General features: G+C 43.0%; 1 protein-coding gene across 3 annotated transcripts in view; it reads left to right on the top strand.

Annotated features, from left to right (window-relative positions):
• Positions 1–25,844, top strand: part of LOC140476041 (autophagy-related protein 2 homolog B-like) — a 112,356-nt gene that overhangs the window by 38,355 nt on the left and 48,157 nt on the right. For all 3 annotated transcript variants that reach the window (XM_072567982.1, XM_072567984.1, XM_072567983.1), the window contains exons 17-21: positions 998–1,190; positions 2,069–2,211; positions 11,005–11,165; positions 12,233–12,405; positions 18,797–18,947. In XM_072567982.1, coding sequence (XP_072424083.1) covers positions 998–1,190; positions 2,069–2,211; positions 11,005–11,165; positions 12,233–12,405; positions 18,797–18,947 — 821 coding nt within the window. The remainder of the gene's footprint in view (positions 1–997; positions 1,191–2,068; positions 2,212–11,004; positions 11,166–12,232; positions 12,406–18,796; positions 18,948–25,844) is intronic.

Raw genomic sequence — 25,844 nt, forward strand, 5'->3', positions numbered from 1 at the left:
GACAGGGAAATGTGCATTGGCTGTTTTGTTAGACCTTGGCAGAGCAGTCCACAGTACAGAGGGTCAGAGTCCACTCATGAAACATGATACAGTGGAGCTGGAAAAACCTGTTTGTCAATTTTACATAGTACACAGAATTTACAACACAGGGACAGGGTCTGTTCCCCGCTCCATGGTTTGTTCTGCACATTCTTTCTCCAAAATTGTTAACATATCTTGCAAAGGTTTTTCGAAATCTGTCTTATTTGGTTTTTATTTACTTCAGTGAAGTAGCATTATAGAACATAGAAAAATACAGCGCAGTACAGGCCCTTTGGCCCTCGATGTTGCGCCGATCCAAGCCCACCTAACCTATACTAGCCCACTATCTTCCATATGCCTATCCAATGCCCGTTTAAATGCCCATAAAGAGGGAGAGTCCACCACTGCTACTGGCAGGGCATTCCATGAACTCACGACTCGCTGAGTAAAGAATCTACCCCTAACATCAGTCCTATACCTACCACCCCTTAATTTAAAGCTATGCCCCCTCGTAATAGCTGACTCCATACGTGGAAAAAACATATAATAAACATATTTTTGAAGCACCTTTAATATATTAAAACAGTCTACTATTCTTTGTCCAAAGGCATTTAACAAGTGTTCCCAAACAAAAATCTGCTACTGAGTCATATATTGAAACTTTGTATAAAGAGAGATTTTAAAGACCATTGTGAAGTAAGTCTGAGCTGCAGTGTGAGGGAAGAGAATTCCAGCAACTGCTGAAGGCTCCGTGACAATTAAAGCCAAATATGGCAATTAGCTTCCTCCAGAGTATTGGGCTATCTGTATATCTCGATTTGCTTTTACTTGTTGGAGAATTTCTGCTAGGATCGCATCTGATTCTCATGGCTTTGTGTGATTTAGAATGTTATGTCCATATCTTGTTGCCACACTGCTAAATTAATATTGAACCTGTGTTCAGTCTGTACTGATACCATGGGGATTTTATCACTAGGGTTGTATTGAAGGTGAATCCGACAGTGGTGCATTCCATCTTGGAGCGAATAACGACAGAGGAAGAGGAACCTGGTAGTCACTTACTGGAAGACGAAGAAGGTGGGAGCCATTCCCTGAAGGACGTTTGTGATTTGGGAAAGCAAGAGCCATCACCTTTTTCTTCACGAAGAGTCATGTATGAAAATGAAGAGGTGGGAGCATTACTTCTCATACCTGTTTAGGCGAAATGGGGAAATCTTAATCTTGTAATCAATTCTTGTTGATGTTTACTATTAGGCGTGTGGCATAAACAAGATTCCAGTCCAATTCACGACTTGAACTCAATTCTTTGAATACCAGCATGAAGAAAGTCATGGTAGCGAATGGATCACTTCACATTACAGGCAGTCAGGTTAAGATTATGTACTTTTTAGCAGATTAGTTATAGAGTAAAGCTCACTCTACACTATCTCCATCAAACTGCAACAGCACAGGGTTAGATACAGAGTAAAACTCCTTCTACACTGTCCCCATCAAACACTCTCAAAACAGGTACAGCACAGGGCTCGATACTGTATAAAACTGTCTCCATGCTGTCCAACTCAAACTCTCCCGAAACAGATATGGCACAGAGTTAGATACAGAGTATAGTTCCCTTATACAGTCCCCAACAAATTCTTCCAGGACACGACAAACAGAGTGTCTGGTAATGAATTAATCCAGTGAACATGTGTCAGAAGCATTTGCCTCACTAAGTTAGTTTCACACCTTCCATTTCACACAGCAACTGCCATATGACTTTCCTAGCTGAGCTTGTGAAAGTCCAGGTTCACGAGCAATTACAGTACCTCTAGAGTGTTTTTATGAACAGTTCAATTGTTCTACATCTGGAAATGCTGACTTCAACACAGTGTGATACATAACAACAAGTCAATTTGTAACCGGGCCAAACTGGTAAAACTCTCAGCAATGGGGTGTTGCATCTTGCTGACAGAGTAGGGAAGGTAGGTGCAGTTGCATCGTGAAAGTTGATGTAGATCAACAAGGCCACAACGCTGTTTGTCTCATTAGATCAGTGTGCTCTCTGCAGATGGTGATGCCAGGGGATCAATTCGAAATGGGTCAATTCCAGGATAAAACCATAAGCACGTCCCACTACGTACTGGAACTGATGTTACCTAATGTCAAGCTTACTCTGCCAAACAAAGCGTTCTATGAGAAGGTGTATAACAGGCGAGTCTAATGTCTCTCCCATCTAAATGCAGAAAATGAGGTTGTGGTTAATGTTTTCATTTTCTTTTCTTGGCTCTCAGCCCTCTCCTTTTGGTATGCAGCATCGTTATTATTTTCATTTTTAGTCATTCTCAAAATGTGGTATTCCCGGCAAGGCCAGTGCTGATTGCTCAACTCTGGTTCAGCCAGGCCTGTAAAGCATCAATCGTGTTGGGAGTCATAGTTGGTGCACAGTCTAAGAATTATGGCCAGACCATTTAGGAGAGATATTGGAAAGCAATTCTACACACCAAGTCCATACGTATTTGGAACTCTTTTCTGCAAGCCAGTAGATGCTGGATCAGTTATCGTTTTAAATCTGAGATAGATAAATTTTTGTTGAACAAATGTATTAAGGGATGTGGGCCAAAGGCAGTTTTATGAAGTTAGGCCACAGATCAGCCATGATCTCATTGATTGGAACAGGCTTGAGGGACTGAATGGCCTACTGCTGTTCATGTGCCAAATGCGAGCCATATCGGCACATATTCCCACTCTCAAGAAAATGAAGCAGCTCCACAATCATTTTTCCTAATGCCAGGTTTTCACTCCCTGATTATTAAAAGCTGAGTTTAAATTTTCAAGCTAGTATTCTCACATTCTACTCAATTATAAATCTGGACTCTGGAATCACTAATCCAGCAACCTAGCCACAACATGTCTCCAGCATTTGCAAAAATATGGGGTGAAGGTCTTAAAAACCACCAAATTTTACATTTGTTTTGCTTTAAGTTTGATTATGTATTAGATTCCATGGTTTAATTTCATGATTTATGAAAAACCATTGCTGTCTGTATGAACTGTTTTGTTACATTTTCTACTTTTCTTTATGACTGAGTCAGTGATTTCAAGCCTCAATTTGGGGTCTTCAGCCCTCGTACGTTGCAGTGCTGAGGGAATACTGCCATGTAAAAGTTCCATGTTTTGAACAGAAGAAAAGGAGACAGAAATACAAACTGTCAAGCCTGCCCTGCTATTCAAGGCGATCATGGTCAAGCGTCTACCTCAACTTGACCTTTCCATCTCCACTCTATACCTCTTCCTTCCTTGGGAGACCAAAAATCAATCTGTTTAAATCTTAAGTAAACTCTATTATGGAATCTGTACCACCTTATCGTAGACCATTTCAAAGATTCACAGCGCTGTGAATGACAAATGTTCCCTCATCCCGGTCCTCAATGATTGGTCTTTTATTCTGAGACTGTGCTCCAGTGTTCTAGATTTTCCAGCCAGAGTGAGCAGTCTCTCTGTGGCAAGTGTTGGTTGAATGGCAGACCAGACTTAATGGACTGAATGGCCTAATTCTGCTCCTATATTCTATGGTCTTGAGGTTTGAGGAGCTCTAGCTCAGAGCTGATGAGCTGGAGTCTGAGCTTTGAACACTCTGATATATCAAGGAGGGGGAGAGTTACCTGATTCAGGAGGCAGTCACAGCACTTTGATTAACTACAGAGGGACCTCGATTATCTGGCATTCGATTACCTGAATATCCGGCAAGATCGCAAAGGTCCTGATGCTCGGCTAAACTATGTTATCCGGCATTCGATTATCTGGAATTCAATTAACCAAACAAAATACTCCTAGTCCTTTGGATAATTGAGGTTCCTCTGTACATCAAGTTTGGTCAGGGACAGGACGACGTGGCTATGTGCAAGGCAGTAGTGGAATCATGACAGTGCTCAAGGAGCCTCAGCCCTCGAACTTGTCTAACAGGTTTAAGACTCTTGCTTCCTGTGTGGATGAGAATGGTGGCTTCAGGAAGGATGACCAAACTGATGATAGCATTGTGGTACAGGGAGCCATTCAAGAGTGGGTGGTGAAAAGGGAAATGTAGTTCTAACTGGGGATAGTACAGACAGAGGAATAGACACAGTTTTCAATGTCTAGGATAGAGAGTCTTGAAGGCTGTGTTGCTCCCCTGGTGCTGAGGTTCAGGATAGCTCATATGGGCTGCAGAGGAACTTGGAGTGGTCTACATAGGTGCCAACAATATAGGTAAAAAAGAGAAAAAACGTTCTGCTGAGGGAGTACATGCAGCTAGGAGCTAAATTAAAAAGCAGAACCAAAGGATAATAATCTCTGGATTACTACTTGAGCCACAAGCAAATTGATACAGGGTCAACAAAATTAAATCAATAGCAATAAGTGATGTAAGGTCAAAATGTGTAGAATTTGTGTGGGTAAAATTGAGCAACTGCAAAAGCAAAAAGACCCTAATGGGGTATATGTACAGGCCTCTCCTAGATAGAAAATGTGTGTAAGAAAAGCTCCATTACAATCATCAAGGGGGACTTTAGTGTGCAGGTGGCCTGGGAAAATTAGAATGGTAGTAGGTCCCAAGAAAAGGAATTTGTGGAATGTCCACACGATGGTTTTTAGAGCAGTTTGTGGTTGAGGCCACTAGGGAACAGGCAATTCTGGATTTGGAGATATGCAGCATGGCAGACTTGGTTAGGGAGTTTAAGGAGAAAGAACCTCTAGGGGGCAGTGACCATAATATGATAGACTTCATGCTGTAGTTTGAGAGGGAAAAGCTGGAATCAGATGTAACAGTATTATAACTGAGTAAGGGGACTACGATGGCATGAGGGAGGAGCTGGCCGGGTTGATTCGAAGATGGAGCAGCAATGGTACAAGTTTCTGGGGTAATTCGGGAGGCACAGCAGAAATTCATCCCAAGGAAAACAAAACATACTAAGGGGAGGATGAGGCAACCACGGCTGACGAGGGAAGTCAGGGGCAGTGTAAAAGCAAAAGAAAGAGCATGCAATGTGGTGAAAATTAGTAGGAAGCCTTTAAAAACTAGCAGAGGATATCTAAAAATACAGTAAGGAGGGGAGGAGGTGAAATATGACTGTTACACAGCTGGTAGTATGAAAGAAGATAGCAAAACCTTTTTGATATCTGGTAGGTAAGAGAGAGGCAAAAGTGGACATTGGACCACTGGAAAATGAGGCTGGAAAAATAGTAATGCGGAACAAAAAAATGGCAGAGGATTTGAATTGATACTTTGTATTAGTATTCACAGTGGAAGACATCAGTAGCTTACCGGAACTTCAAGAGAACAGAGGACAGGTGAGTGTAGTGGCAATCACTAAGGAGAATGTGCTGAGGAAGCTAAAAGCTCTGAAGATGGACAAGTCAACTTGACCAGGTGGATTATACCTCAGAGTTCTGAAGGAAATAGCTGAGGAGATTCTAGAGACATTGGTAGTGATCTTTCAGGAATCACTGGAGCCAGGGAGGATCCCAGAGGACTGGAAAATGGCTAATATAACATTCCTGTTTAAGAAAGGAGGGAAGCAGAAGACAGGAAACTATGGCTTCAATTGTTGGTAATATGTTAAAGTCTATTATTAAGGATAAGACTACAAAGCACTTGGAAGTGCATGATAAAATAGGGCTGAATTAGCACAACTTCATCAAAAGGAGGTCATGCCTGACAAATCTGTTAGAATTGTTCGAAGTGGTGGTGAGCAGGTTAGACAAAGGAAAGCCAGTGGACATGATCTATTTGAATTTCCAGAAGGCCTTTGACAAGGTGCTGCACAAGAAGCTGCTAAATAAGGTAAGAACCCATGGCGTGAAGGGTAAGGTACTGGCATAGATAGAGGATTGGTTGACTGGCAGGAGGCAGAAAGTAGGGATAAAGGATTTTTGTTTCAGGATGGCAGTCAGTGACTTGTGGAGTTCTGCAGGTGTCCGCGTTTGGACCACAACAATTCACGTTATACATTAACAATCCGGATGAAAGAACTGAGTGCGTTGTTACCATCTCTGTATATGATGCAGAGATAGATGGAGGAATAGGTAGTGTTGAGTAGATGAGGAGGCTGCAGAGGGCAGCCTCATCTACTCAACGATATGCCAGGACAGTGGGCAAAGAAGAGGTCGAATCATAGAGTCCTACAGCACTGAGACAGGCCCTTTGGCCCAAACTGATCCATGCTGACCAAAATGTCCATCCACACTAACCCTATTTCCCTGCACTTAGTCCATACTCTTCTAAACCTTTCCTATCCATGTATTTGTCCAGATGCCTTTTAAATGTTGTTAGTGTACCGCCACAACCATTTCTGCTGGCAGCTCATTCCATATGCGTGCCACTCGCTGTATAAAAAGGTTACCTCTCAGGTTCCCTCTTTATTCTTTCCCCTCTAACCTTAAACTGATGCCCTTTAGTCATCGATTTCCCCAACCCTGGGAAAAAGACTGAGTGAATTCACCCTATCCATGCCTTTCATGATCTTCTACACCTCTATCAGTTCCCCCTTCAGTCTCCTCTGCTCAAAAGAAAAAGGTCCTCGCTTGTCCAACCTCTCCCTATAACTCAGACCATTGATTCCTGGCAGTATCCTTGTAAATTTCTTCTGCACTCTTTTCAGTTTAATAACATCCTTCCAGTAGCAAGGTGACCAAAACTGAACACAGTATTCCAAATACAGCCTCACCAACGTCCTATACAACTGCAACATAACTTCCCAACTTCTATACTCAATGCCCTGACTGAAGGTCAATGTGCCAAAAGCCGCCTTCATTGCCCTGTCTACATGGGGCTCCACTTTCAGAGAACTGTGAACCTGAACTCCAAGTTCCGTCTGTTCCACTACGCTCCTTAAGGCCCTTCCATTCACCATAAATCTCCTACCTTGATTTGACTTTCCAAAATGCAAGACCTCACACTTATCTATATTAAACTCCATTTGCCATTTCTTGACCCACTTCCCCAGCTGATCAGGGTCCTGCTGCAATTTCTGATAACCTTCCCCACTGTTCACAATACCACTGATTTTAATGGCATCAGCAAACTGATTTGGATGAGAATGTACAAGGCATGATTAATAAATGATATAGATAGCAAACAGTAATGGCCCAGCACCAACCCCTGAGGCACTCCACTAGTCACAGGCCTCCAGTCCAACAAACATCTCTACACTATTACCCTCTGCTTCCTACAATCAAGCGAATTTTGTATCCAATTAGAGGGAATGCAGTGTGTGAAAGTGTGGAGTTGTGCACTTTGATAGGAAGGATAGGGGCATGGACTATATTCTAAATGGGGAAAGGCTATGGAAATCTGAAACAAAGAAACTTGGGGACTCCTATTTCAGAATTCTCTTCAGGTTAACATGTAGATTCAATTGGCAGTTAGGAAAGCAAATGCAACGTTAGTATTCATTTCAACATGGCTAGAATACAAGAGCAGAGATGTTGTGCTGAGGCTGTTTAAGGGTCTGGAATGACCACATTCAGAGTATTTGAGCAGTTTTGGTGCTTGTATCTAAGGAAGGAACTGCTGGCATTGGAGGAGATCCAGACGAGATTTACAAGAATGATTGGGGCTGACAGGTTTGTCATATTAGGGGTGGTTGAGGACTCGGAGTCTATACTTGATGGGGTTCAGAAAGATGAGGGTCGATCTCATTGAAACTTACAGAATACTAAGAGGCCTGGATTGAGTGCATATGGAGAAGATGTTTCCAGAAGTAGAAAAGACTAGGACCTGAGGGCACAGTCTCTGAGTGAAGGCATGGTTCTTTAGAACTGAGATGAAGAAGATTTTCTTCAGCCAGAGGATGGCAAATCGGTGGAATGCATGGATGCAGAGGGCTGTGGAGGGCAAGTCATTGAGTGTACGTAAGACAGAGAGATTCTTAGTTAGTCAAGGATTGTTGAGAGAAGGCAGGAGAATGAGGTTAAGAAACATATCGGCTATGGTCGAGTGGTGGAGCAGTCCCAGTAGGCTGATTGACCTAATTCTATATGCTATGTTCTCTGTTTATGCCTTGTCAGGCTTCATCACAATGAGGTTTAATGATGTGTGATCGTCTTGTTCTAACTTCAACTTCCCAAATATCGATTGGAAGCTCTTTAGATCAAGTAGATTGGATGGGGCGGTGTTTGTGCAGTGTGTCCAGGAAGCTTTTCTAACGCAGTATGTAGAGTGTCCAACCAGAGGGGAGGCCATATTGGATTTGGTACTCGGAAATGAACCGGGACAAGTGGTGGGCTTGTTAGTGGGTGAACATTTTGGGATGGTGACCACAATTCTGTGACTTTCACCTTGGTTATGGAGAGAGATAGGTGCGCACAACAAGGAAGATTTTACAATTGGGGGAAGGGAAATTACGATGCTGTAAGACAGGATTTGAGGAGCATACGTTGGGAGCATAGGCTGTCAGGGAAGGATGTGGTGGAAATGTGGAACTTTTTCAAGGAGCAGATACGACATGTCCTTGATATGTATGTACCTATCAGGCAGGAAAGAAATGGTCGTGTGAGGGAGCCTTGGTTGACGAGGGAGGTTGAATGTCTAGTAAAGAGGAAGAAGGAGGCTTACATAAGGTTGAGGAAACAGGGTTCAGACAGAGCAGTGGAGGGATACAGGATAGCCAGAAGGGACCTGAAGAAAGGGATTAGGAGAGCTAAGAGAGGGCATGAAAAATCCTTGGCGGATAGGATCAAGGATAACCCCAAGGCATTCTATGCGTATGTGAGAAACCTGAGAATGACGAGAACGAGGGTAGGTCCGATCAAGGACAGTAGTGGGAGACTGTGTATTGAGTCGGAAGAGATAGGAGAGGTCTTGAACAAGTACTTCTCTTCAGTATTTACGAACGAGAGGGACTGTATTGTTGAAGAGGAGAGTGTGAAACGGACTGATAAGCTAGAAGAGATACCTGTTAGGAAGGAAGATGTGTTGGACATTTTGAACAACTTGCGGATAGACAAGTCCCCCGGGCCTGACGGGATATATCCTAGGATTATGTGGGAAACAAGAGAGGAAATTGCAGTACCGTTGGCAATGATCTTCTCGTCTTCACTTGCAACGGGGGTGGTACCAGGGGACTGGAGAGTAGCGAATGTTGTGCCCCTGTTCAAAAAAGGGAATAGGGATAACCCTGGGAATTACAGGCCAGTTAGTCTTACTTCTGTGGTAGGCAAAGTAATGGAAAGGGTACTGAGGGATAGGATTTATGAGTATCTGGAAAGACACTGCTTGATTAGGGACAGCCAGCACGGATTTGTGAAGGGTAGGTCTTGCCTTACAAGTCTTATTGAATTCTTCGAGGAGGTGACCAAGCATGTGGATGAGGGTAGAGCAGTGGATGTAGTGTACATGGATTTTAGTAAGGCATTTGATAAGGTTCCCCATGGTAGGCTTATGCGGAAAGTCAGGAGGCATGGGATAGAGGGAAATTTGGCCAATTGGATAGAAAACTGGCTAACCGGTCGAAGTCAGAGAGTGGTGGTAGATGGTAAATATTCAGCCTGGAGCCCAGTTACAAGTGGAGTTCCGCAGGGATCAGTTCTGGGTCCTCTGCTGTTTGTAATTTTTATTAATGACTTAGATGAGGGAGTCGAAGGGTGGGTCAGTAAATTTGCAGATGATACAAAGATAGGTGGAGTTGTGGACAGTGAGGAGGGCTGTTGTCGGCTGCAGAGGGACTTAGATATGATGCAGAGCTGGGCTGAGGAGTGGCAGATGGAGTTCAACCCTGCCAAGTGTGAGGTTGTCCATTTTGGAAGAACAAATAAGAATGCGGAATACAGGGTTAATGGTAGGGTTCTTAGTCAGGTGGAGGAACAGAGGGATCTTGGGGTCTATGTACATAGATCTTTGAAGGTTGCCACTCAGGTGGATAGAGTTTGTAAGAAGGCCTATTGTGTATTATCGTTCATTAGCAGAGGGATTGAATTCAAGAGTCGTGAAGTGATGTTGCAGGTGTACAGGACTTTGGTTAGGCCACAGTTGGAGTACTGTGTGCAGTTCTGGTCGCCTCACTTTAGGAAAGATGTGGAAGCTTTGGAGAGGGTGCAGAGAAGATTTACCAGGATGTTGCCTGGAATGGAGAGTATGTCGTACGAGGATAGGTTGAGAGTTCTCGGCCTTTTCTCGTTGGAACGGCGAAGGATGAGGGGTGACTTGATAGAGGTTTATAAGATGATCAGAGGAATAGATAGAGTAGACAGTCAGAAACTTTTTCCCCGGGTACAACAGAGTGTTACAAGGGGACATAAATTTAAGGTGAAGGGTGGAAGGTATAGGGGAGATGTCAGGGGTGGGTTCTTTACCCAGAGAGTGGTGGGGGCATGGAATGCGCTGCCCGTGGGAGTGGTAGAGTCAGAATCATTGGCGACCTTTAAGCGGCATTTGGATAGGTACATGGATGGGTGCTTAATCTAGGTTAGAAGTTCGGCACAACATCGTGGGCCGAAGGGCCTGTTCTGTGCTGTACTGTTCTATGTTCTATGTTCTATAATGGGTGTTAAAAGTCCAATTGCCCCCTTGCCTATGGGGCAAGATTTGGGAAATGGGATTAGGGTACCTAGGTGCTTGATTATCGACACATATGATGGGCTGAAGGGCCTTTTTCTGTTCTGCTGTACTCTGTACTCTGTACTCTGATTGTGAGGGGCAGGAGTTTTCTGGACTATAAGACAATACTCCATCCTCAACCAACAGCTGTTGTGTCTGTCTGCCCACATTTCAACCTGCATTTCAAATATTTTCACAAGGAGTTAGGTATAAAGCAGAAACTGGATACTGAGTTGGTTGATCAGCCATGATCATATTAGATATTTGGCAGAGTGGGCTTGAAGAGATGAATGGTCTACTCCTGCTACTAATTTCTACATTTCTATATATATTATTGATTTTGAACATCCTGAAGATGGGATAAAACAGTATGTTAAGACAAATGCTATCTTTATGTAATAACTTATTTGTGTTATTCATTACCCTTACTACAGAATAAATAATGATTTGTTACTATGGGAGCCTGCTGCCCCATCTCCTGTCGAGACTGTTGAGAACATTACTTACGGGGTTGGACTGTCTGTAGCCAGCCAGTTAATCAACGCATTCAACAAAGAGAATCTCCCTCAACTCAAGTCAACACTCCTCCAGGACGGTACAGTATCACACCACCCTACACACTGTTTTGATTCAGGTCCATGTAACTCCAATCATTCACATTAGCTCAGAAGGCAGGAGCTGCATGCTTTATGCAGTAAATGTTTGGAGCACCCTTCCACAAACACTTGTGAATGCTGGATAAATTGATAGTATTAAATCTGAGAATTTTTTTTTTGTTAAGCAAAGGTATTAAAGGATATGTGGAGTTAGGCCAAAGATCAGCCATGATCTCATTGAATGGTGGAACAGCCTCAAGGGGCTGAATGGCCTAGTCCTGTTCCTGTGTTGCTATCACTCCCAGTATTGTGAAGAGGAACAGAGTATTGCTTAATGTTCCTACATCCCACGCATTGACTACCTTAGCAAAATGCAAAGTCAGACTGTAATAAGATGAAGCTGGGGTTCTCGTTTGAGTAAACCTGGTTACCAGATGATACAGAGTCACTGCAAGTTGAGGGATTGTGTGAGTTAAACTATTGCCTGTGGCAGAAGCATTGCTAACTGGAGGATTTCAGACAATTGGCAAAAAATCCAGAGAAGGAGCAATGAGAGAAATGGCCTTCTGATCTGGTTTGCTTCGCCTGAAAGGGCAATGGAAGCAAATTCAAGAGTAACCTTCAAAAGTCACAATTCTTGAAGGGAAAAGCAAAAATTACAGGACATCAGGGAAAGCACAGGGAGTGAGAGTCATTGAAAAACTCTTTCAAACAGCCAGCAAGATCGCAATGTGCCAAATTGCCTCTTTTACTCAAAGTGTTTATGATTTAATAATGTATGTTTAAAAAAAATCAATGTGCTGAGAGGGCAAGAAGGGAATGACTGGTTGGTGGAGTGTAATGAGGTTAGGCAAAGCTGGAAGAACGATGCAGAATCAAGGTGAGTAATGGAAAGACAGGTTAATGTTTTGGCTTCTACCTTGACATCAGCTCTATCCTGTTTCATATGCTGCCTTAGCTGCTGCATATTCGCCTCCTTACTCTTGGCAGGGAAAGCTGTAGCATTTGCCTGGATGGTATGTCCTGAAGATTACTTGACCCACGATTCCTTACATGTGTTTTCTAGATGACGAGAGTGGTTCTGATGAAGAGACTCTGCAGTTTTGCCCTAGTACTGACCCTGCCCACCGTTCACGTCGTAAAAAGAAAGTTGAACAATCGAACAAGAATTGCCAGAGCTTTCTGTCGATCCTTCTCAATGTGTCACATGGGCTTGTGAGCATATACACTGATACCAAGGTGAGAGTATATGAGAGAATTGTGTGTATGTGTGTATGTGAATGAGATGGTAACTCGCAGTTTGAGTTTCCTGTATGTGGTATATGAGATTAGTTACTGGATTAGTAATTCATTGATTGAGAATTCAAATGCCGTCATGAAACATCTGAGTGTTTAAATCCAGGTATAACTAAAACCTAGAAATATGAGGCTGGTCTCAGGAAAAGGTGATCTGTTGGATTGTAATAAAACCCCAACTGGTTCAGTGATGTTCTGTAGGAGAGGAAACTTGCTATCCTCATATTGTCTGAGCCTGTTTGATTCCAGTCTTACATTATTGTGGTTGACCATTAACTGTCCTTAGCAGTGGTCTTAGAATTAACTTAGTTGTGGATGGCACTAAGATAGGTGCAAGGACAGATTGTGTTGAGGAAGCAGGAGGCTGCAGAGGAACTTGGACAGAGTAGGAGAGTGGGCAAAGAAGTGGCAGATGTAATACAATATTTATTTCTCTGTGATTAAGAAAGCGAATGCGATGTTGTCACTTATCTCAAGAGGGTTGGAATATAAAAACACCATTGTGCTACTGAGACTTTATAAAGCTCTGGTTAGGCCCCATTTGGAGTACTGTGTCCAGTTTTGGTCCCCACACCTCAGGAAGGACATACTGGCACTGGAACGTGTCCAGCGGAGATTCACACGGATGATCCCTGGAATGGCAGGCCTAACATATGAGGAACGGCTGAGGATCTTGGGATTGTATTCATTGGAGTTTAGAAGATTAAGGGGAGACTTAATAGAGACGTACAAGATAATACATGGCTTGGAAAGGGTGGATGCTAGGAAATTGTTTCCGTTAGGTGAGGAGACTAGGACCCGTGGACACAGCCTTAGAATTAGAGGGGGTAAATTCAGAACAGAAATGCGGAGACATTTCTTCAGTCAGAGTGGTGGGCCCGTGGAATTCATTGCCGCAGAGTGCAGTGGAGGCCGGGACGCTAAATGTCTTCAAGGCAGAGATTGATAGATTCTTGTTGTCTCGGGGAATTAAGGGCTACGGGGAGAATGCGGGTAAGTGGAGTTGAAGTGCCCAGCAGCCATGATCGAATGACGGAGTGGACTCGATGAGCCGAATGGCCTTACTTCCACTCCTGTGTCTTATGGTCTTATGAACTTGGACAGAGTAGGAGAGTGGGCAAAGAAGTGGCAGATGTAATACAATATTTATATTTTAATTCACTCGTGGGACATGAGTGTTGCTGGCTTGCCAGCATTTATTGCCTGGTCCTAGTTGCCTTTGAGAAGGTGGTGGTGAGCTGCTGCCTTGAACTACTGCAGTCCATAGGCTGTAGGTTGATCTGCAATACCCTTAGGGAGAGCACAGCGACAGTAAAGGAATGACGATATATTTCCAAGTCAGGATGGTGAGTGGCTTGGAGGGGAACTAGCAATGTGGGAAAGTGTGAGGTTAAGCACTTTGGTAGGAAGACTAAACATGTAGACTAATTTCTAAACTGGGCAAGGCTTTGGGGATTTTAAAAATTTTATTCACAGGGTGAGGGTATCGCTGACTAGGCCAGCATTTATTGCCCACCCCTAGTTGCCCAGAGGGGAGTTAAGAGTCAGCTAAATTGCTGTGGGTCTGAAGCCACATGTAGGTCAGACCAGGTAGCAATAGCAGATTTCTTTCCCTAAAGGACGTTAGTGAACAAGATGGGTTTTTCCAACAATTGACAATGGATTCACGGTCGTCATTAGATTCTTAGTTTCAGATTTTTAATTGAATTTAAAATTCTGCCATTTGTCATGGTGGGATTCGAACCTAGGACCCAGAACATCGCCTGGGTCTCTGGGTTAATAGTACAGTGATAAATACCACCATGCCATCATCTCCCTCACATTAATCTGAAGAGCAAAGGGACTTTGGAGAATTCTGAGCTTGGAATCCCAAGGTTAATATGCTGGTTCATTTGACAGTTAGGAAGTCCCAGTGCAATGTTAGCATTCATTTCAGGAGGGCTAGAATACAAGAGCAGAGATATACAGCATCAGCAGTACAATCCTCTGTTTCAACACCATTTGTAATGTTGTGAATAGTTTTGCGCCCTGTATGTGAGGAAGGATGTGCGCTGACATTTGCGGGGATCTAGAGGAGGTTTATAAGAATGATCCTGGGCTGAAGGGCTTGTGATATAACAAACAGTTGAGAACTCTGGGTCTGTACTCGATGGAATTTAAAAGGATGAGTGAGGATCTGATTTAAACTTGCAGAAAACTGAGAGGTCTGCATAAAGTGAACATGGAGATATTTCCACTCGTAAGAGACACTAACACCAAAGCGTACAGCCTCAGAGTTAAGGATTGATTCTTTAGATCTGAAACTGATATAAGGTCACCCCTCAACCTCCTATGCTCCAGTGAGAAAGGTCCCAGCCCTCCCGGACAACATCCTGGTAAATCTTTTCTGAGCCTTCTCCAATTTAATAATATCCTTCCTATAGCAGGGCAACTGGAACCGTACACAGTACTCCAAAAGTGACCTTATTAATGTCCTGTACAACCTCAACCTGACATCCCAATGCCTATACACAATGGTCTGAGCAAAGAAGGCGAGCATTCTAAATGTCATCTTAACCACCCTGTCTACCTATCATGCAACTTCCAAAGAATTATGTACCTGAATCTCTAGGTCTCTCTGTTCTATAACATTACCCAGGGCCCTGCCATTAATTATATAATTCATGGCCTTTGTTTGTTTTACCAAAATGCAACACCCCACATTTAGCCAAATTCAACTTATCTGCCACTCCTCAGCCCATTAGCCTAATTGATCAAGATCCCTTTGTAATCTTATATAACCTTCTTCACTGTTGATTATGCCACTGATTTTGCAAACTTACTAACCATGCCTCCTAAATTCTCATGCAAGTTGTTTCTAAGAATTATGAACAAAAGTGGACCCAGTATCGATCCCTGTAGATTACCACTGGTCACAGGCCTCCAGTCTGAAAAACATCCCTCCGCCACTATCCTCTGTCGTCTACAGTCAAGCATGTTTTATATCCAATTGGCAAGCTCTCCCTGAATTTTATGTGATCTAACTTTACTAGTAGTCCACTATGCGGAGCCCTGTCAGAGGCTATACCAAAGTCCACAATGGACAATGTCTACTGCTCTGATCTCACAGTTGTTTTGGTTACATCCTCAAAAAATGATTTCCCACACACAAAGCCATGATGACTATCCACTCACAGGTCTGTACTTTCCAGGCTTCTCCTTACAGCCTTTCTTAAATAAAGGCTTAACATTAGCCACCCTCCAGTCCTCCGGCACCTGAACTGTCCCTGTAGATGATGCAAATATCTCTGCTGGGGCCCTGGAATTTCTTCCCTAACTCCCCACAATGTCCTGCGGTACACTTGATCAAGTCCTGGGGATTTATTCACGTTTAAGACCTCTAGCACTTCCTCTTCAGTAATGTAGACTGTTTTTTCAAGACATCAGTATTTATTTTCCTGAGTTCCCCCGCCTCCATTTCTTTGTCTACAGTAAAATATATTTATTTATTATCTCTCTCATCTGTGGTTCCACACATAGACAACCTCGTTGACCTTTAAAGGACCCTATTCCCTCCCCAGTTGCTCTTTTGTGCGTAATGTACTTACAGAATCTGTCTGGATTATCCTTAGCCTTATCTGCCAAGGCTTTCTCATGCCTCCTTTTTGCCTTCCTGATTTTTCCTCTTAAGAATGTCCCTACACCCCTTATACTCTTTAAGAGATTCACTTGATCCCAAATGACTATATCGTATGTTTGACTACTTCTTATTCTTGACCAGAGCCTCAATATCTTTATTTATCCATTGTTCCCCACTTTTACCAGCCTTGCCCTTCACTCTAACAGGAACATACTGTCTCTGAAACCTCGTTATCTAACTTTTGAAAGCCTTCCACTTGCCAGTCATCCCTTTCCTTGTGAATAAACTACTCCAGTCAATTAGATTACTTACAGTGTGGAAACAGGCCCTTCGGCCCAACAAGTCCACACTGACCCTCCGAAGAGCAACCCAGCCAGACCCATTCCCCTACACTTACCCCTTCACCTAACACTATAGGCAATTTAGCATGGCCAATTCACCTAACCTGTGCATCTTTAGACTGTGGGAGGAAACCGGAGCACCCGGAGGAAACCCACGCAGACAGGGGGAGAATGTGCAAACTCCGCACAGACAGTTGCCTGAGGCTCCAGTCTCTTACCATAAAAATTTGCCTTACTCCAATTAAAAATGTTAGCTTTTATCCTTTTCCATAACTATTTTAAAAATAATAGAGTTATGATCATTGGTCCCAAAGTGCTCCCCCACTAACACTTTCATCATTTGCTCTGCCTTATTTTCCAAGAGAATGTCAAGTTTTGTTCCTTCTCTCGTAGGTTTGATAGTAAAAAAAATTCTTGAACACATTTCCTCACCATCCAAGCCTTCAACACTGTGGCAGTCTCCAGTCTATGTTTGGACAGTTAAAATCCGCTGCAATTACAACCCTGTTTTTTTAATCTGAGATCTCTACACATTTGCTGCTTAATTACTCTCTGACTGTTGCGGGTACTTATAGTACAATACCATCCCATGCAGCTACATTGGACAGACACTTAGAAATGTCCTTTTTTAAGTACTTCAGTAATGTTTTTATTAATCAAAAACGCTATTCCCCCTCCTCTCTCTCTCCTCCCTTTCAATCCTTCTTATGGCATCTAAACCCTGGAAGATTGAGCTGCCAGTCCTGTCCTTCACTCAGTCATGTTTCTGCAATAGCTGTGATGTTGCAGTCCCCTGTTCCCATAAATGCCCTGAGTTTATCTGCCTTACCTGTAAGACCCCTTGCATTGAAATAAATGAAGTTTATTTAATCAGAGTTGCCTTGTTCTCTGACTGACTTTTGCTTGCCTTTTCTAACTAACTTGCGCTTTTTAAAATTCAGAGCATCCCCATCTGTCTTTCTATTCTCACTACTACTTAGGATCCTTCCAACCGCCACCCCCACTCCAAAAAAACTAGTTTAAAGGCTCCCAAATAGCACTGGCTAATCTCCCTGCCAAGATATTGATCCCCTTCCAGTTCAAGTGAAGCCTGCCCCTTTCGCACAGGTCTTTTCTGTCCCAGAAGAGATCCCAACGATTCAAAAATCTGAAACCTTGCCCACTGCACCATCTCCTCAGCCATAGATTTATCTGCCCTGTCGTCTTCTTCCTACTCTCACTAGCATGTGGCACCTCAGGTGTTTTGCAGAAATTACTAACGTTGAGGTTCTGGTTTTTAACCTCCTATATTCACTCTGCAAGCCTTAACCCTTTCCCTAATTATGTCATTCTTACCAATATGTACAACTTCCAGCTTCTCACTCTCCCATTTGACAATATGCTGCAAACTGTTTCAAGATGTCCTTGACCCTGGTATCAGGGAGACAACATACCATCCTGAGTTCATACTCACAGCCGCAGAATCTCCTGTCTGTGCCCCTGCCAAGAGAGTCCCTCATGAAAATTACTCTTTTGAATCTTGACAAACCCTGCTGAACGTAAGGTTCGTTTTTGGTGCCCAAGATCTGGCTGCCACTTTTATTTTCCTTTGAGGGGCTATCCTCCTTAACACTAACAAAATGGTATATCTGTTTGAGAGCGGAACAGTCACAGGAGACTTCTGAACTACCTTCCTACACTTCCTGATAGTTACCCATCTATCTGACTGTGCGGTATAATCACCTCTCTAAAACTACTAACCATCACACTCTGTGCCTCCTGTATGATCCTCAGTGACTCTAACTGCCTCTTCAGCTGATCTAAGCAGTCTGATATGAGCCAGATCCAAACACTCCTCCAGCAGACAGTCAACTATTTCTTAATCTCCCACAACTCTGATGGGGAGAGTTTTTTCAGCCAGAGAGTGGTGGATTTACGGAACCCATTGCTGCAAAAGGCTGTGGAGGCCAAATCATTAAGTGTATTTAAGACAATTTTAGGATCTTAAAAACAGAAAGAACTGCAGATGCTGTAAATCAGATAAAAATAGAAAATGCTGGAAAAACTCTGGCAGTATCTGTGGAGAGAAATCAGAGTTAATATTGCCTCAAGTGAACCTTCCTCAGATCTGATCCAGGTAGGATTTTGATTGGTAAGGAGATCAAGGGTTACAGGGAGATGACAGGAGAATGAGTTTGAGAAACACATCAGCCGTGATTGAATGAAGGAGCAAACTCAGTGGGCTGAATAGTCTCATTCTGCTGCTATATGTTATCTCATTGCGCATTGTCAAATCACCATCAGTGTTCAAGAAGGTGACAGATGCACAAGCACTATCTTGAGGCATCAAGGTGAATTAAGGTACAGCAATATCTAAGAGAGTGCTCTGTTGCAGAGTGAAGATGGCACGCTGTTAGCTGGGAAGCATGGTGAATTCTGGCTGGAGATTGAAAATGGAAGCTTATTCACTGTGGGGAAGTATCAAGGCTGTGATGGTCAGCATTATTTCTGTCTCCAAACAAGCAAAGTCTTCCTTTGTCACCAAGGTATGAATTGAGCTATAAATATGTGCAATGATTATATTTTCTACCAACTTTTGCGGAGAAGAATTTGTTTTAAACTTCCTGGTTTCAAGAACTTGCTGCATAATAGATTCATTTCCAAATACTGCTTTCATGGTTGCTGCTTAAGAATGCTTTGTGACATAGAGTTATAGAGATGTACAGCATGGAAACAGACCCTTCGGTCTGACTCGTCCATGCCAACCAGATATCCCAACCCAATCTAGTCCCATCTGCCAGAACCCGGACCATATCCCTCCAAACCCTTCCTATTCATATACCCATCCAAATGCCTTTTAAATGTTGCAATCGTACCAGCTTCCTCTAACAGCTCATTCGATACCTGTACCACCCTCTGTGGGGAAAAGTTGCACCTCTGCTCTCTTTTATATCTTTCCCCTCTCACCCCAAGTCTATGCCCTGTAATTCTGGACTCCCCCACCCCAGGGAAGAGACTTTGTCTATTATCCTATCCATGCCCCTCATGATTTTATAAACCTCTCTAAGGTCACCCCTCAGCCTCCGACACTCCAGGGAAACAGCCCCAGCCTGTTCAGCCTCTCCCTATAGCTCAAATTCTCCAACTGTGGCAACATCCTTGTAAATCTTTTCTGAATTCTTTCAAGTTTCACAACATCCTTCCGATAGAAAGCAGACCAGATTTACACGCAATATTCCAAAAGTGGTCTAACCAAAGTCCTGTATAGCCGCAACATGACCTCCCAACCCCTGTACTCAATACTCTGACTAATAAAGGAACGCATACTAAAAGCTTATGCAAGCTTTTTCATCTTCCCAGCCAATTTACATTCTCATTTCATGAAAGTGCTGACTGTCTCTGGGGTACAGGTCCTCTCCTCTTCTGAAGGTGCTGACTCTGACTGGGTATTGATTTTGATTTGATTTGCTGTTGTCACATGTACCAGATACAGTGAAAAGTATTGTTTTGTGTGCTAATTAGACAAATCATACCTTGCATAAGTATATCATGGTAACAGAACAGAATGTAGTGTTATAGCTACAGAGAAGGTGCATAGAAAGATCAACTCTAATATGCCAGAGGTCCATTCATAAGTCTGATAATAATGGGCAAGAAGCTGTTCTTAAATCTTTGGTGTTTTCAAACTTTTGTATCTTTTGCTTAATGGAAGAAGGTGGAAGAGAATATAACTAAGGTGGGAAGGGTCTTTGATTATATTGGCTGCTTTCCCAAGACAGTGGGAACTGTGGACAGAGTCAATCGAAGGAAGATTGGTATTGGATTCCACTCTTAAACGGAAGATGCTGAGCTGACTTTCTTTGGGAAACAGGTCCCTCCTATCCTGAAAATGTAGTCTGTTACCGGAGTAATTGTGTTATGATCCCAGCTGATAATGTTACTGGACAAGTGCACATCTTTATGACTCTAAGTGAGACTGAAAACTGACTTGATAGATCATAATTTAGTTTGGTATGGTTTTATTGAGTGATCTTACACTGAAACCTAAACACACAATGCTGTCAGTTTAGTTTTTAATTAATCAAAATAAACAAAGAGAAAAAAAAACAATAAATAATTTACTTACAAAACAAACTTCAAAAAACTTGAAAGACAAGATAATATATACTCCCATTAATCCCAAAGAAACCTCCTTTATAGATCTCAAAAACATGTTGTTCAGTACTCAAAAGCATCCTTGTAAAATACTTAGAAAACAGAATCTCTTTCTGTGACACATCAATTGGCTTAATTTGACTGTGACTTCAACCTCCAGCCTGGAAAATCAAACAACGTTTTCCTGGAGTTGTTATACACTTGTCATTAAAATGTTCTCAGCTTCAAATAACCTCTTCAGGATTTTATCCAAACTCTTCTGGCATGGCAGTATTCGTAAACCCCTGACTTTGTTCTGTCTCCTTCCTTTTTCTGAAGCGCTGTTTTATACTCCATCTTTATTCAAAAACGTCTATAGAACTGGCCTGAAAATTTAAAAAATCTTTCCCTAGCTGTGGATACTTAATTCCTGACCTTCCAGAGCTTGTTTACCTTCTTTGGTCATAAAATTTTCCCAGTCTGCACAAAACCCTATTATTCCTGAAGCTGATGCCCTCCAGCTGTTTTAAAAGAACTTACCATGGTTACAGTACTTCAATACTTAGAAGTTAATCATTAAACTCTTCAAGCACAGAATAAAACATATCTCTAATTTGAAAATCAAAACCAAAAATAAATGATACTAAAAATACAAGATACTAAAATCACATAACACTATTCATGTACGTTTAACAAAATAGCAGAAACATTTATTGTATAAAAAAAGTTTTTGTATCTGAAAAAACATTGAAACAGACTTGTTGCAAAACAGCAGGGAAAAAAAAGCAAACCTTTTACGCTTGACAACTTTACAGATTCTTAAATCTCAGTAAAAAGTCACACTATATCCGCTTTAAAGCTCATTGTTCAGTTGGCAGAACTAAATCAATTTCTTTTTGGCTAATTTCTGGGTTTTGTTTTATCAAATTTCTATTTTGAGATTCTTAAATTGTTAACACTGCTCATATAGTTTTTAACATAGCTTCCTTAAATGTATGTCACAGTGGCTGACCTTGTGGATGGCTTTGGATACTGGACTCCTATCGCTAAACAACTGCAGTAGTTTTTTCTCTTCTACATTTACTTTCTAGTGGACTGAGTTATTCAGCTCAAGGATTTTAAAGATCCTAATTAAATGCATGTAAACAAATCTTCAGACAATCTGGCACCACAGTTAGAACAGGAAATATGAAAATAAAATATTTTAATATTCAAAGTTTGTGAGAAGATTTGTAGCTTGGGTGCTCATTGTGGTTGTGTTCGCCGAGCTGGGTATTTGTGTTTCATCCCCTGTCGAGGTGACATCCTCAGTGCTTGGGAACCTCCTGTGAAGCGTTTCTGTGATCTTTCCTCTGGCATTTGTAGTGGTTTGAATCTGCCGCTTCCGGTTGTCAGTTCCAGCTGTCCGTTGCAGTGGCCGGTATATTGGGTCCAGGTCGATGTGTTTATTGATTGAATCTGTGGATGAGTGCCATGCCTCTAGGAATTCCCTGGCTGTTCTCTGTTTGGCTTGTCCTATAATAGTAGTGTTGTCCCAGTCGAACTCATGTTGCTTGTCAACTGCGTGTGAGACTACTAATGATAGCTGGTTGTGTTGTTTCGTGGCTAGTTGGTGTTCATGGATGCGGATCATTAGCTGTCTTCTTGTTTGTCCTATGTAGTGTTTTGTGCAGTCCTTGCATGGGATTTTGTACACTACATTGGTTGTACACCAGCTATCCACTTTAATTCCTCCTCCCACTCCGCCAAGGACATGCAGGTCCTTGGCCGCCTCCATTGCCAGACCATGGCAACATGACGCCTGGAGGAAGAGTGCCTCATCTTCTGCCTAGGAACCCTCCAACCATAAGGGATGAATGCAGATTTCTCCAGCTTTCTCATTTCCCCTCCCCCACTCCCCCCCCCCCCCCCCCCACCTTTTCTCAGTCCCAAACCTCAGACTCAGCACCGCCTTCTTGACCTGCAATCTTCTTCCTGACCTCTCCGCCCCCACCCCCTCTCCAGCCTATCACCCTCACCTTAACCTCCTTCCACCTATCGTATTCCCAATGCCCCTCCCCCAAGTGCCTCCTCCCTACCTTTTATCTTGGCCTGCTTGGCACACCCTCCTCATTCCTGAAGAAGGGCTTATGCCCGAAACGTCGATTCTCCTGTTCCTTTGCTGCCTGACCTGTGCTTTTCCAGCAACACATTTTAAAGCTCTGATCTCCAGCATCTGCAGTCCTCATTTTCTCCTATGGGGTATTCTTCCCCAATTAACTCATCTTAACAATTTCAACTGCTTACCTTGGTGCCATTTCTAAAAAGGAATGACTGCTCATTTTAATGTAAGAAAATGTTGATTATGGAATTGATTTGTGACATTCCAACACAAAGTTGTGTGAAAATGAAGGGACCTGGAAAAGTTACCTGTGCATGCTGTTTGTTGAGGTGGTTGGATGTGAACATAGGAGGTTTCGTTAGTAAGTTTGCAGATGACTTCAAAATTGGTGGTGTAGTCGACGGTGAAGAAGGTTATCTCAGAGTACAATGATCAGAGGGGCCATTGGGCTGAGGAGTGGCAGGTGGAATTTAATTTAGATAAATGTGAGATCTTACATTTTGGTAAGGCACACCAGGGCAGGAATTAATGGAAGGGCCCTAGTGAGTGTTGCCAAACAAACAGACTTAGTGGTTACAGGTTCACAGTTCTGTGAAAATGGAGGCGCAGGTAGACAGGGTAGTGAAGAAGACGTTTGGCATGCTTGTCTTCATTGTTCAGAACATTGTGCACAGGAGTTAGGATTCATCGTTGAGAGTGTGGTGCTGGAAAACTCTCGCCTCTAATCTCCAGCATCTGCAGTCCTCACTTTCTCCCAGTTTGGATTGTCATGCTGCGGCTGTACAGGACATAGTTACCAACGACACAGGTAGAAAGAGGGGTAGGGATGTAAGTCAGGATTTCAGGGAGCTAGGATGGAAGCTGAGACCAAGAACAAACAGAGTTGTTATCTCTGGATTGTTACCCAATGCCACGTAAAGTGAGGTGAAGAACAGGGAGAGATATCAGCTGAACACGTGGCTGTAGGGATGGTGCAGGAGGGAGGGTTTCAGATATATGGATAATTGGGGTTAATTCTGGGGAATATTGGACCCCTACTAACGATACGGTCTTCACTTGAACCAGAGGGATACTAATGTCCTGAGTGGGAAATTTGCTGATGCTATTCGGGTGGGTTTAAACTAACTCAGCAGGGAGATGGGAACCTGAGGTGTAGTTCCAGTTCAGAGCAGGATGAGAGTAGGGAGGGTATGGACAGGATTTCATGGTCACAGGAATGTGTTGGCAGACAGCAAGCTGGTTTGAAGTGTGTCTAATTCAATACCAGGAATATTTGAAAGAAGGTAGGTGAGCTTGCAGCATGGATAGGTACCTGGGACATCAATGTTGTGGCCATTTCGGGGACATGGGTAGAGCAAAGTCAGCAATGGATGTTGCAGGTTCCAGGGTTTAGATCTTTTATTAAGATCGAGGAAGGTGGTAAAAGAAGGGGAGGTGTAACTTTGATTGTCAAGGATGGTATAACAGTGGCTGATAGAACATTTGACAAGGACTTGTCTACTTAGGTGGTATGGGCTGAGGTTAGAAACAGGAAAAGAGAGGTCACACTGCTGTGAATTTTTTATAGGCCTCTGCAGATTTCCAGGGATGTGGAGGAGAGGATTGGCAAAACGATACTGGGTAGGAGTGAGAGGAACATGGTGGTCATTATGAGGGATTTTAACTTCCCCAACATTGACTGGAAATGCTGTAACTCTAGTACACGGATGGATCCGTTTTTGTCCAATGTGTGCAGGAGGGTTTCCTGACACAGTATGTCAAAGGACCGAGAGGGGAGGCCACACTGGATCTGGTACTCGGTCATGAACCAGGCCAGGTGTTTGATTTAGTGGTAGGTGAGCACTTTGGAGAGAGTGACCATAGTTCAGTTACGTTTAGTTTAGCGATAGAAAGGGATAGGTAAATGCCACAGGGCAAGAGTTCTAGATGGGGGAAGGGCAATTGTAATGCGATTAAGCAAGACTTAGGAGGCATAGAATGGGGCAGCAAAATGGAGGGGATGGGGACAATCGAAATGTGGAGCTGGTTTAAGGAACAGATATAGTGTGTTTTTTGGTAGGTATGTCCCTGTCAGGCAAGGAGGAAATGATAATGTAAGGGAACCATGGTTTACAAAAGAAATTGTATATCTTGTTAGGCGGAAGAGGGAGGCTTATGTGACATTGAGGTGAGATGGTTCAGATGAAGCGAGGAAAGCTACAGAGTAGCTAGGAAGGATTTAAGAGAGAATTAAGAAGAGCAAGGAGGGGACATGAGTAGTCTTTCGCAGGTAGAATAAAGGAGAACCCAAAAGCTTTCTGTAGATATGTGAGGAATAAAAGAATGATTTAAAGTTGGAATAGGGCCTATCAAAGACAGAAGTGGCCAGTTGTGTGTGGACCCTGTGGAGATCGGAGAGGTGCAAAACGACCATTTCTCATCTGTTTGCAGTCAGGAAAAAGAGAATATTGTAAAGGAGAACACTGAGATACGGGCTATTAGACTTGAAAGGATTGAAGCTAGTAAGGAGGAGGAGTTATCAATTCTAGAAGGTGTGAAAGTAGATAAGTCCCCTGGGCTGGTTGGGATTTACCGAGAATTCTCTGGGAGAATTCTCTCCAAATTCTAGGAAGGAGATTGCTGAGGCTTTGGCCTTGATCGTTGAGTCATCATTGTCTCCAGGTTTAATACACTAGTGCGGCTGCACTTGGAATATTGTGTGCTATTCTGGTCGCCCCATTACAGGAAGGATGTGGAAAATTGGAAAAGGAGCAGAGGAGATTTACCAGGATGTTGCCTGGTCTGAAGCGAAGGTCTTATGAGGCAAGGCTGAGAGACTAGTGTCTGTTCTCATTGGACAGAAGAAGGCTGAGAGGATTTAATAGAGACATATAAGATGGTCAGAGGATTAGGTAGAGTGGACAGTGAAAGTCTTTTTCCTAGGATGATGATATCTGCTTGTGCAAGGGGGCAAATTGAGGGGTGATAGATTTAAGACAGATATCAGAGGCAGGTTCTTCACTCAGAGAGTGGTGAGGGTGTGGAATGCCATGCCTGCCAATGTAGTTAACTCAGCCATATTAGGGGCATTTAAACAGTCCTTAGATAAGCACATGGATGATGATGATGGGATAGTGCAGGGTGATGGGCTTAGTTCACAGGTTGGCGCACCATCGAGGGCCAAAGGGCCTGTTCTGCGCTGTATTGTCCTATATTCTATGTTCTATTG

This window comes from Chiloscyllium punctatum, chromosome 4, assembly GCF_047496795.1.
Source record: "Chiloscyllium punctatum isolate Juve2018m chromosome 4, sChiPun1.3, whole genome shotgun sequence".
NCBI lineage: Eukaryota > Metazoa > Chordata > Chondrichthyes > Orectolobiformes > Hemiscylliidae > Chiloscyllium > Chiloscyllium punctatum.